Consider the following 13,178-nt stretch of genomic DNA (forward strand, 5'->3'; position numbering starts at 1 on the left):
TGACTCCGATGTGGTGCAACGGGAAAGTAACGTGATAATTGTTGACTCCTTTGAAGCTGTGGCGCAGCTAGAAATTCAGCACGCTGAAAAAGTTGGCCAGTTCCCACAAACATACTTGAAAAAAAAGCGTGCTTGGGAAGTCGGACAGTTTGCACATGCACAGAGGAAGAAAAGACGCAAACCAGAAGATGACCGTTCTGTGCATACGCACAGTGTTGCGCGTGCTCATTTGAAAAAAGAGCATACTCTGGATGATGATCGATTTGCGCATGTGCAATGGAAGTTTGCGCTTGATGTCACGAATGTGATGCCGTGTAGATGTTGTGGCCACGCCCACTTAAAGAAAAAATGCCCAGCATTCGGAAACGCAAGTTTAAAATGCCACGAACAGAAGCATTTTGTCTCGCACGGAAGAACATTGATTGAATTTCAACCAACAGCTGAAGAAGACTTTTGCAGCACCATTGACCTAGCAGTTTACAGTGTGAAAGAAGCAGATGACTCCAACCAATATGAGAATACAGAAGGTAAATCATACATTGAAGAATATTACTCAGATATGGCAGAAATATTCAGCTTAACTGATCATTCCGTTAGTAACACGATTGAAAAGCTAAATAGCACTCTTCTAAAGGTAGATGAATCCAATACAGTGATGGAATGGCAGATCATTGCGACATCTGATGGCAGTAATCTGACAATTGAGCGACAAGAAGAAGAAGACTATGAAGGTCTATCTTGCTTATTTGCTGAGCCAGAAGAAAAAGACTGTGAAGGTCTCTCTAGTTTATTTGCTGAGCCAGAAGAAGAAGACTATGAAGGTCTATCCACTGTATTTGCCAGTAATGACAACAGTGAAGGAACAGATGATGAGCAACAAAAAGAAGACTACGATGGCCTATCCACTTTATTTGCAAGTAGTGCCGAAGTGATCACGAGTAGCATACAGGCTGTGCAGACAACGGCGAGACTGACAGATCTCGGCTGGATTGTAGAAAGGCTGACAATCAGAGTGCAACAGTGATCAGCTCAATTGAGAGCACATCAATTGTGAACATCCTACAAGAAAGTGACATCTTGGAGAAGTTGACTCCAGATGAGAAGCACCAAGAGCTCAACGATATATCAAGTCATCCAAAAGGGACTGATATCACAAAGCTCAAAGATACATCAGATAATACAAAGACACTGATAGTAAAAAGATTGAAAATGTATCAGATAAGCCAAAAGGAACTGATCATGAGCACACAAAGAGTAACTACAGAACAACAGAATGTACACAAATGTATGGCTGTAAAACCAAGGAACAACTAAACAACACATTGCAATTGTTGCTAACTTTTGGTTGGTTCACTTGGCTCTGTGTTATAACCTTTGCTCTCGAGTCGCCAGGTATTTTTATACCACCACGAGGTTCAAGTTCGAGTAATGACCAATAGCTCAATACACCGATTAGTAAGATTTAAATCAAAGCACATTTATTATACACAGTAATCGCTACTCATGCACAAATTCTACGTCTAAGCTACTTCTATGCCTAACAGGCCTGTACTTAACTTCAGACTGGCCCACCAGGTCATGGGAACAAATGGCCTTTTGTTCAGGTTCTGAGTCTGCGGGATTCGAAGTTGGTATGGATTGATAGCTAGGAGCGCCTATCTCGTAGCGAGCGTTAACTTAAGACTTACGATCTCTCGGCGGCCGTTGGACCGGTCACAGTCAATGTTGGTTCGCGTTGCTGGGTGACCCGGTCAAGAAAAAGAGGGGCCGATTTGAACTTGGGGGCTTAACTTTATAGTCCCCAGGGGCTTCCCGCCTTTCGGGGCGGACCCTGTACCTGGTTCTAGGTAATTGGACTTCGTTCCAATCGCTTGGTTCGATTTCTCCAATACTGGAGCGGTTCCCTGATCGATGGGCGGTCTTGAGGTGTCTGTTAACCTCTTTTGTGTTGGCTCCTGCTGGCGCCGGGGAGTCTGGCTTAGTTTTGTTTGTCCCAAATGTTGCTATTGTTCCCGGGGATTGCTCATTAGTATGTAGATCGCTGCTATATTATTATGCTGATGGTCGCTGGTATCGATACTGTCTGGGCTTTTGCAGAGTTAAATACACAGCAAACCTGCACCTGCTGGGTTCTGCCTGTGTTGGCTGAATTTCCCTTCAACCTTTGCCGTTCGCCATTTTAAATCAGGACTTGGCCAACTCAGGTGGCTACACAATTCACCGACAAGGAAGTGTTCGTACTTGCAGTGACACGTGACAAACTATACATTATGGAAAACAATCCAGATGGCAACAGATCAAGGGACTGCAGGACAGTGTGTGGAAAATAGCTACCATTCGAACAGATAAATGGGTGTGTAGACTGTACAAAGTTCACACATGATGGTACCAATGCCAGGAAGGAAGGGACATTGTATAGTCAGAAAATAAGTCATTTCAACAAATTTAGCGAGTTGGTATTTGCTCAAAGACAATGAGCAATCCGTTTGTTCGGGCAAAGGATACACAAAATTGGCACCACAAGCACAGAAAAAACACCAGGTCAGACAACAAAGGTGGTTCAACCAGTCGACAACCTGATCAATGGAACTGATGACTTGCTGGTTAAATACTACACTACCACAGTGAAGACTGAGCATAGACTCAATTTGTGAACTGTAAAAAGTTTTTAAAATGTTAATTACTGTACAATATCAGTACTCAATTGCATGTCGAGAACATACAATGTTCTTAATATACATTTGTTTGTAGAAAATGGCAAACATCTTTAAAGAAGACAAAAAGGGACATGTACATTGACAGGGGAATGTAAAAATGATAGGGAGTTGATGATCGTTATGAGCTAATAGTCAGAATTACACTTGTAAGGCAATGGTTAAAGTAAATATCACAACCAATGTTATAATTTTCATTTACAAAGAAAGGGGGATGTGGTATTATCATAACAATTAGCATTGCAAGGGTTAATGTAGTGTTGACAGTAGCCACTAGAGGGAGCTACAGTTACAACTATATAAGGCAGTGTTGCTGAGCCTTATGAGAGTTACAAGGCAGTAGAAGATGGTGAGGCATAGGAACAGTTGTGTACTTGAGAGTTCTGTAGTTAGAGATAGCATAGTTTAATATAGCAACCTTCTACTTTAGGGATGTGAACAAATCATAGTTATTAGTGTTAATAAATTTATAATTTTGCTCATTAACAAAGCTTGGTGTTCATTATTCAATACTAAGCATCCAAGCCATGCAGGTAAAGCAAAGTAGAGAACACCACACTTTGCTTTTAAGTAACTCTCCTCCACCTGAAAGCCTGTTGGTGAAGGAGGGAATTGAAACCAAACTTTAAGCACTTCCATAAAAGTTTATTTTCAGAGCTACACATGACAAGCATGCAACTCCTCACCTGAACAACCATAGATTCAGTCTGTGTCCGTAAAAGGGCACAGGTGAGTGCCCAGTTAATATCCACCATCTGCATTCAACATAATACTCAATTACGGGTGATGACTGAAATCTGTTTGGAAGACTAAAAAAATGTGATCATTGAGTATATTTTCTGAAAATTAACCCAGATATTTTTGATGAGGTAGCTTGTTTTGATGAGATTGCTGCTAATTCAGGGGTGAGAGTGGGTAACACATGTTTGATGATGTTGTTGCCTCCACTCTTCATTGCAGAATCATGTGGGACAAGAGAGCAAACTGGGGTGGAATTTCTTTCAAAAATCCATTGCAGGGAACCCCAGACCATTTCTGTTTAATTTTCATTGCTCAAATTCGCCAGAGCAGTCGTCCAATAACTGCACTGTCCAAAGTGAGACATTTGTGTACACAATACATGTTATTACAGGCTAAATTCAGACAAAATTGTCACTTCTTTAATGAATTATGTGTAGTGTTTGTGATGTCAGCACATCAGAAGATTTAAGGTAAAACTTTGTCACATGATTGCTGAGTAATTTTCCAAGGTTAAGTGTTAATGTGTAAAATTTACATTAAAATGAATTTTGTTCTAATTGCAAGTAATCTTTGCTATTTTCTGAAATCCATAGATTTCCACCGTTGGTCCTGCAATACAGCAACCTCCGAGCGTCAATACAAGCATAGCTGGAGAGATGAACCTAATGAGCTGTCATTTGCCAGAAGACATAATGGTGGAAATTCTGACGGAGAGGTTGCAGGTACAGTGTAATGTGCAGAAATACTACTGAATCAAGTGTAACACATTTCATATAACATGGTGCCATAATATGATTCTTTATTCTATTGCTCCTCCCGACCAGGGGCACTGTGCTCACTGGGGTGCAAATGCATCTTTTTTTCATCTCAGTTTATTATCATTCATTCCAGAGATGTGGGCTTCACCGGTTTAGGTCAGCATTTACTACCCATTACTAATGGCCCTTGAGAAGGTGGTCATGAACTGCCTTCTTGAACTGCTGCAGTCCATGTAATGTAGGTAATGTAGGTACACCCACAGTGCTGTTAGAGAGCAAATTTTAGGATGTTGTCCCAGCGACAATGAAGGAACAGCCATATGTTTGCAAGTCAGAATGGTGAGTGGCTTGGAGAGGAAATTTCAGGTGGAGGTGTTCCCATGTATCCGCTGCTTCTGTCCTTCCAGACAGTGATCATTGATTTGGAAGGTGCAGTCTAAGGAACTTTGGTGAGTTCCGGCAGTGTGTCTTGTAGATGTTGCACACTGCCGCCACTTATTGTTGGTGGTGGAGAGAGCGAATGTTTGTAGAGGGAGTGCCAAACAAGTGGACCGCTTTGTCCTAGATGGCACCAAGCTTCTTGACAGTGGTTGGAGCTGCACTCATCCAGGCAAGTGGGGGGTATTCCATCGCACTCCTGACTATGCCTTGCAGTTTGTGGATAGGCTTTGGGAGTCAGTAGGTGAGTTACTTGCTGCAGGATTCCTAGCCTCTGACCTGCTCTTGTAGCCACAGTATTTATATGGCCAATCCAGTTCAGTTTCTGGTCAATGGCAACCCCCAGGATTTTGAATTGGGGATTCAGTGATGGTAATGTTTAGAGATGTTTAGATGGTGGTGATGTTTAGATTCTCTTTTATTGGTGATGGTCATTGCCTGGCATGAATGTAACTTGCCACTTGTCAGCCCAAACCTGGATATTGTCCACGTCTTGCTGCATTTGGAAATTAACTGCTTCAGGATGCGATTTTCTGGACTTGTTGCGCTCTCGCTCAAGCAAAAAGACAACCAGTTTACAATGCAACTGGCCCGCTCCCATAGGCAAAATTGGGATCTCGCTGTAGCGTGGCGAGAAGCCAATTCTCACTACTTAAGCCCCATTTTCATAGAATTAACGAGAGCCACACCATACCCACCGACCTCCCATCATTCAGTTGGCTCCCCTCAAGTGGTCACGCTGGCGCCGATTAGTCCTCCTTTTGAAAAATATGAACCTGACGGAAGGGCTTCAGTGGAGAGCCAAAAAGGTGGGCAGCCATCTTTGCTCACAGGCAGAGAGCCCAAGGGTGCTGGGCTTGCCACCCCAGTGCTCAGTGAGGGGTGGTGGACCCTCGACTGTGTTTGGGGGACCCTGCGCAGAGGTGGCCATCATTGGAGGGTGGGGATGTGTGCTGGGGGGGCAACCGGGGGGAAACGGATCGCAGAACCACCATGCTAACCACTGGATCATGTGTACCCATTCCTGGGGCAACCCTTGTCCCTGCCTGTCTGCACCACTGACCATCCATAGCCCCCACCGACTGCCGAGGCTTCTGGCCATGCGGCTGAAGGCAATCGCTAATAGAGAATTGGCAATTTTGGTTAAGTGAGCACTTCACACAACCCAAGTGCATTACCGTGGGTGGACGGACCATGTAGCATGTGGGAGTCATTGCCTAGCATCCGAATCACACCTTGATGCCTATACACTATGCTTGAATACTGTGGGAGGCAACATCACACATGTAACAGCCAGCATTCGGACACCCAAGTGTTGGGACACAGCTCTGGGGGCATGTCCATGGTCGGAGAGTGGGTGGGTGCCACAGGGAGGGGGAGATACCTGGAGAGATGGGCCAAGGGTTCGGGGGTTGGTTTGCATTGCAGAAGGTGACATCATATTTGTTGTGCACAATGGTGTTTATTGTGTTTGACAATTCCCCACCCTCCCGATGGTGTTTTCCCCTTCCGCACTGCCACCCCCTGCCCCCTCTCTCCCTACCTACCCCCCCATCCCCACCCCCGGTGCCCTCAGTGATACTCAATGTTCTTTGCCGTCCTAGCTCTAACTACGTGTGTCCGCAGGATGCACATCTGAGGTGGAGTCACTCAGCTGTTTACTTCACCACATGGTGTTATGGACCAGAGTTTAGAGAACCCCAAAGTGTATCATGAGTTCACCTGACCCACAACTTTTAATAGATTGTATGGGGAGCACACGGCCCACTCGACAGGTGTGGTAGAGCAGAAATGGAAATGTATTTTTAAAAACAAAACAATGTTTATTCTATGAACTCAAGTTAACTTTTTAAAAACATACAGTGAATATCTTAGCAAACATCAATTCAAATAACTTTCCAAACAACATCCAGAAGACAAAAGAAACACCTTTTAACAGAAGCACATTAGGTTTACATTCACTACTGAGAACATTTATAATTCTGAATTCACCAAATGGTCAAGAGATAGTCTTTAGATGGCAGAGAGATCAACAGTACATCTGCTCTGTCTGGCTTCAGCTCCAACACTGAAAATGAAACTAAAACACACCCTACAGCAAATAGCCTAAAACGAAAGTAAAAAGTTGACAGACAGTCCAGGTCCACCCACTCTCTGACATCACTGCAGTAGTAAACACCCATTTCTTAAAGGTACTCTCACTACAGATATTTATATACATTTATAAACCCCCATTTCTTAAAGGTTCTCTGACATGACACCTCCCCCCAAAATAAAAATAAACCATCAATTTCAAGATGGTTTCATTTTTCACCTTTTCACTATCCTTTAAGCGATGCACACAGTAAATATAATTTTTTGTTTAAAAAAACAACACACGTAAACAGGTACAATAATATAGTCCATTTATTTTCTTCTTCCTCCAACTGAAATCCTTCCTGATTGATAGTCTCTTTGAACAAGATGGTCTCTGCACGATCCTTCCATTTCTCTACATCTCAGCATTTCTCTTTAAAGTCAGATACTTTAGTTCAATCTGATTGCAGAGTCCCTTGTAATTCTCCAACACAGGAGCAATTGGTTATCACAGCTTTCAGGCCGTCAAATGCCTGTTGAAAGTCTGCTGTCCACTGAAATTTCTGACATTTCTTCAGTAAGTCCATCTTTGGAGCAATCACACTACAAAACGTTTGCACAAATGTTCGATCAAATCCATTCATGCAATGAAATCGGATTATTTCCCTTCGTCTTGAGGGTATCGGAAACTCCCCAATAACCTTTGTTTTCACAACCCGTGGGACCATTCGACCCTGTCCAATTGTATGGCCAAGGAAAGTGACCTGGGCCTTTCCACATTCACTTTTGGCTAGGTGTATCACCAAACCCTTCTCCTGAAGTCGATCGAATAACTCCATCAGATGTTTCAAATGTTCTGTCCATGTTTGGCTGAAAATTACCAGATCGTCGATGTACACCGCACAATTGGGTAATCCTGAAACAACTTTGTTAGTTAACCGTTTAAATGTGGCTGGTGCGTTTTTCATGCCAAATGGCATAACTTTGAATTGGTATATACCATCTGGAGTCACAAAATCTGAAATCTCCTTCGCCCTTTCGGATAAAGGCACCTGCCAGTAACCTTTCAGTAAATCCAGTTTGGAAATAAAAGTTGATTGTCCCACTTTCTCAATACAATCCTCCAAATGTGGGAGAGGATAAGAGTCCATTCTTGTAACTGCATTAACCTTTCTATAGTCCACACACAACCGTTGGGTACCATCTGGTTTTGGTACCATCACTATGGGTGAGCTCCATTGGCTGCAACCCACTTCAATTATGCCATTTTTAAGCATACTCTCAATCTCTTTGTTAACCTGTGCCAATTTTAAAGGGTTAAGTCTAAATGGATGTTGTTTGATTGGAACAGCATTTCCCACATCTACATCATGTACAGCCCAATTTATCTCTACAAACTTGCCCACATGATATCAATAACTCTTTCAGGTCAGTTCCGTTTTTCCTCTGGAAGGTAACTCAACAATTTATCCCAATTTTTAAGAACTTCCTCGTTTTTCAATTTAATTTGAGGTATGTCAAATTCACAGTCATCTGGATTTGATTCGTCACTTTGAGTTAGAATCATTAAAACCTTCTCCTTTTTCTCTCCTTCCCTTGCAAAGTACCTTTTAAGCATATTCACATGACACACTCAGTGAGTTTTCCTTCTATCTGGTGTTTTTACCACATAATTCACGTCACTTAATTTCCTTTCAGTCTGATAAGGTCCACAAAACCTAGCTTTTAAAGGCTCACCTACCACTGGTAACAACACTAAAACTTTATCTCCACTGGCAAAACTACGAACTTTGGATTTCTTGTCTGCGACCTGTTTCATCCCATTTTGTGCAACTTTCAAATGTTGTCTAGCCAATTCACCTGCTCTATTTAATCATTCCCTAAAATTTGACATATAATTCAATAATGTAAGTTCTGATTTCTCACTCACCAATTTTTCCTTAATCAATTTAAGTGGTCCTCTTACCTCATGCCCAAAAGGACTAAATTTGGTTGATTCATTAGATGCATCCCTAATTGCAAACAGTACGAATGGAATTCCTTTATGCCAATCCTCTGGATAATCTTGACAATTAGCCCTCGACATTGTCTTTAATGTCTGATGCCACCTTTCTAACGCTCCCTGCGATTCTAGATGGTACGCAGTTGATTTAAATTGTTTTATTCCTAAGCTATCCATAACTTCTTTGAATAACCTCGAGGTAAAATTTGATCCTTGATCCGATTGTATTTCTGTGGGTAGTCCATATCTAGTAAAGACTTGAAGTAACTCCTCCACAATCTTTTTCGCTGTAATATTACGTACTGGAACGGCCTCTGGAAACCTAGTAGACACATCCATTATCGTCAAAAGATATTGATTCCCACTTTTTGTTTTCGGAAGCGGTCCTACGCAGTCAATTAGGACCCTTGTAAAAGGTTCCTCAAATGCTGGAATGGGTATTAAGGGCGCTGGTTTTATCACTGCTTGAGGTTTCCTTATCACTTGACATGTGTGACATGATTGACAAAATTTAACTACATCTTTATGTAGCCCAGGCCAATAAAAATATTTTTTGATTGTAGCTTGAGTTTTCCATATTCCCAAATGACCTCCCACTGGTACCTCATGTGCAACTCGCAACACATTCTTTCTATACCCTACCGGCAATACTACTTGATGAACGTCTGCCCACTTTTCATCCGACTGCATATGTAAAGGTCTCCATTTTCTCATCAAGACACCACTTTTACGGTAATAACATTCTGGTATACACTCAGATTCCTCTTCCGTGTATGCTTTCTGATACATCCGTTTTATTTCTACATCTTTCTGTTGTAACTCCACCAATTTTCCTGAACTAAAAAATATCCGCCTCATCCTCCACCTGTTCTTGTTCTTTTTCAACCATCTGATCAAAAATTGTTTCTGATAATTGCACTTCAACTTCATCTTCATTCTTTGATTTCTCCTCTTCTCTTAACCTATGACTTTGTGACCTTGCTACTACACAATCCGGGAAAATCCCAGGATATTCGTCCTTCAACAATTCAGTTGTCTGATTTTGCACTGACTTAGCAACCACAGTAGGCATCACTCCCACTTGCGATCCAGCTATATCATTACCCAAGATAAACTGTATTCCTGGACAAGATAGTTTCTCTATTACTCCTACTACCACTTCACCACTCTTCACTGGACTTTCCAACCTTACCTTAAAAAATGGAACACTACTCCTCTCATCCTGAACTCCACATATTACCACCTTTTCTGGCAACATTCTTCCCAAACTACATAACTCCTCATCTTTTACCATTAAAGATTGACTAGCTCCCGTATCTCTTAAAATTGTGACTTCTTTACCTGCTCCTCCTGACACACATGAGTAAACTTTACCCACACAAGTAAATTCTTTAAAGAGATCTGGCACCTTCTTATCAATCACCTTTTGATCAGGCTGTACAATCTTTTGCACCTCCTTCGTTTCACTTGGGCTTTCCTTTACCACTTTAACAAACCCCACTGTCTTATCCTGTTTACCACATCAGCCTTCCCAGTGCTTTTCTTCAACCACCAACACTGTGACTTCACATGGCTTAGTTTATTACAGTGAAAATTTTAATCTGAGGTACACTTTCCTTATTATCTCCCATCAGATCACGTTTACCTTTACCACTTGAGTATTTCTCATATCTCCAGTTTCTCTCCCTCACAGGCTGAAACTGATGTCGGAAACCAAGTTTTGATTTATGAACTAATTCATAATCATCTGCCATTTCTGCTGCTAATCTCGCAGTTTTATCCCTCTGTTCTTCCACGTTAGTTATCACTACATCAGGAATTGAATTTTTAAACTCCTCCAAAAGTATAATTTCTCTGAGACCTTCATAGGTTTGGTCTATTTTCAAAGCCCTTATCCACCTATCAAAATTACTTTGTTTTGCCTTTCAAACTCCATGTATGTTTGGCCAAATTCTTTCTTTAAATTTCTAAACCTTTGTCTGTAAGCTTCAGGCACTAGTTCATATGCACCTAAGATGGATTTTTTCGCCTCCTCATACATCCCAGATACCTCCTCCGGTAGTGATGCAAACACTTCACTAGCTCTACCTACCAGCTTTGTTTGAATCAGTAATACCCACATATCCTGTAGCCATTTTATTTGTTTAGCCACCTTCTCAAATGAAATGAAAAAGGCTTATACCTCCTTCTCGTCGAACCTTGGCAATGCTTGGACATATTTAAATAGATTCCCACCAAGCTTTCAACTTTGACGCTCTTTCTCACTATCCTCATCACTATTAACCAACTGTACGTTTCCCTTTACGTCTGCCAATTTTAACTGACTGTCCTGTTTCATGGCCATTTTCTGTAGTTCAAACTCTCTCTCTTTATCTTTTTCCCTGATCTGTATCTCCCTTTCTCTTTCTTTTTGTTCTGCTAGGGCTATTCTTTCTTTTCTCCTTTCTTCTCTCTCCTTTTCTTTTTTCTCTCTCTCTCTCTTTCTTTTTCTTCTCTCTCGCTTTCATTTTCCTCTCTATCTCTTTCTCGCTCTCTTTCCTATTCCTCTCTTTTGTATTCAAGCTGCTTTAATTCTTTCTCATGTTCCATTTGTTTAATTTGTAACTGAATTTTTTCCATTTCCAATGAGTCAAACTGTATCTCAGGCAACTTTAAATGCTTAGCCACCGCCATAATTACCTCATCTTTTCGCATTTTGCCAGATAATGTTAACTGCAATGTTTTTGCCAAATCTAACAGTCTGCTTTTAGCCTCTGTCCGTAAGAGAGTGTGTGTTACCGTCTCCACCCCCAAAAATTCAGAGCCTCGGAAAGAGTCATTGTCCATAGCACACTCCCTACTTAAATTGAATACCACGCCTGAAACGCAACCACAATATGCTCACCCCTCACTGTTTTTAAGTTCACTAAGCCAATCCAATTGATAGACTTTTATCCCCCTCGAGCCCCCAATTTGTTATGGGCCAGAGTTTAGAGAACTCCAAAGTGTAACATGGATTCACCTGACCCACAACTTTTCATAGATTGTGGTATGGGGAGCTCACGGCCCATTCTACAGGTGTGGTACAGCAGAAATGGGAAAAGTATTTTTTAAAACAAAACAATGTTTATTCTATGAACTCAAGTTAACCTTTTTAAAGCATACAGTGAACATCTTAGCAACCATCAATTCAAATACAACCCCCTAAGAACACAACACTAAGTAATACTTTATAACTTCCCAAACAACATCCAGAAGTCAAAAGAAACACCTTTTAACAGAAGCATATTAGGTTTACATTCACTACTGAGGACATTTATAATTCTGAATTAACCAAATGATCAAGAGATAGTCTTTTCATGGCAGAGAGATCAACAGTACACTTGCTCTGTCTGGCTTCAGCTCCAACACTGAAAACGAAACTAAAACACACACTGCAGCAAACAGCCTAAAACGAAAGTAAAAAGCTGACATACAGCCTAGCTCCACCCACTCTCTGACATCACTGCACATGGAAACACCCATTTCTTAAAGGTACTCTCACTACAGATATTTATATACACAACCATTTATGAACACCCATTTCTTAAAGGTACTCTCACTACAGATATTTATAGACATTTATAAACCCCCATTTCTTAAAGGTTCTCTGACATGACATCTCCCCCCAAAATAAAAAATAAACCATCAATTTCAATGTCCCTGGCGTGTGTCCTCTGGGGGATCTGGGACCTGAGGGCTCCGGCTCACTTGTCGACAGCACATGCACAGCCTCGCCGCCCTGTCCCATATGCTGGCTATGAGACGCGGCCTCATTAGAGGCGTAGAACCCAGGGAGCTGATGGCCACCATCCCCATTCCTGGGATGGGTCCGGGTTGGCACTCAGCAACCCATCCTTCTGCCTGACACCCATAGGGCCCTGGGGTTCACCTAGGGACAGAGGAATAACTAGTTTGAGCCCCGGCTGCCACTGCATCATCTGGCTCTGCCAGCCCTGGCGGTTCCCCATGGTCTGTACCATCGTGATGATGCCCTTTTCGATGCTCCTCAGTGACTGGGACATGCTCTGCAGTGCCTTGGCAATGCCCACCTGCAACTGAGACTAGCTCCACAATGCTTCGGCCATTCCCAGCTGACAGCGGGACATATCCCGCAGAATGTCATCAAGGTCAGCCTGGTACCGGGTGACGGCCCCCAGTGAGACAGACATTCTGTCAAGACCCTCAGCCATGGCCATCACCCACTGCACAACGTCTTGGACATCTTCAGTAATGGTGCCGACGCTGTGCACCAGACTCGCCACTGCGGTCACCGCCCTAGCAATGTTGGCCTTGCTGCCGCGCATTCCCGGTGACATCTCCTGCACTCGAAGCCTCTGGGACTCCTTCAAGCGGCAATGGATCTGCTGGAGTGTCGCTGACATCTCCCTCGGAATATCCTGTCCGCTCCCTATCATCTCCAGTATCTCC

General features: G+C 42.4%; 1 protein-coding gene across 1 annotated transcript in view; it reads left to right on the top strand.

Moving 5' to 3' along the window:
- hydin (HYDIN axonemal central pair apparatus protein) overlaps positions 1-13,178 on the top strand; it is a 1,604,351-nt gene that overhangs the window by 976,190 nt on the left and 614,983 nt on the right. The window contains exon 43 of the mRNA XM_072518656.1: positions 4,049-4,177. Coding sequence (XP_072374757.1) covers positions 4,049-4,177 — 129 coding nt within the window. The remainder of the gene's footprint in view (positions 1-4,048; positions 4,178-13,178) is intronic.

The sequence above is a fragment of the Scyliorhinus torazame genome, chromosome 10 (assembly GCF_047496885.1).
Source record: "Scyliorhinus torazame isolate Kashiwa2021f chromosome 10, sScyTor2.1, whole genome shotgun sequence".
Classification (NCBI taxonomy): domain Eukaryota; kingdom Metazoa; phylum Chordata; class Chondrichthyes; order Carcharhiniformes; family Scyliorhinidae; genus Scyliorhinus; species Scyliorhinus torazame.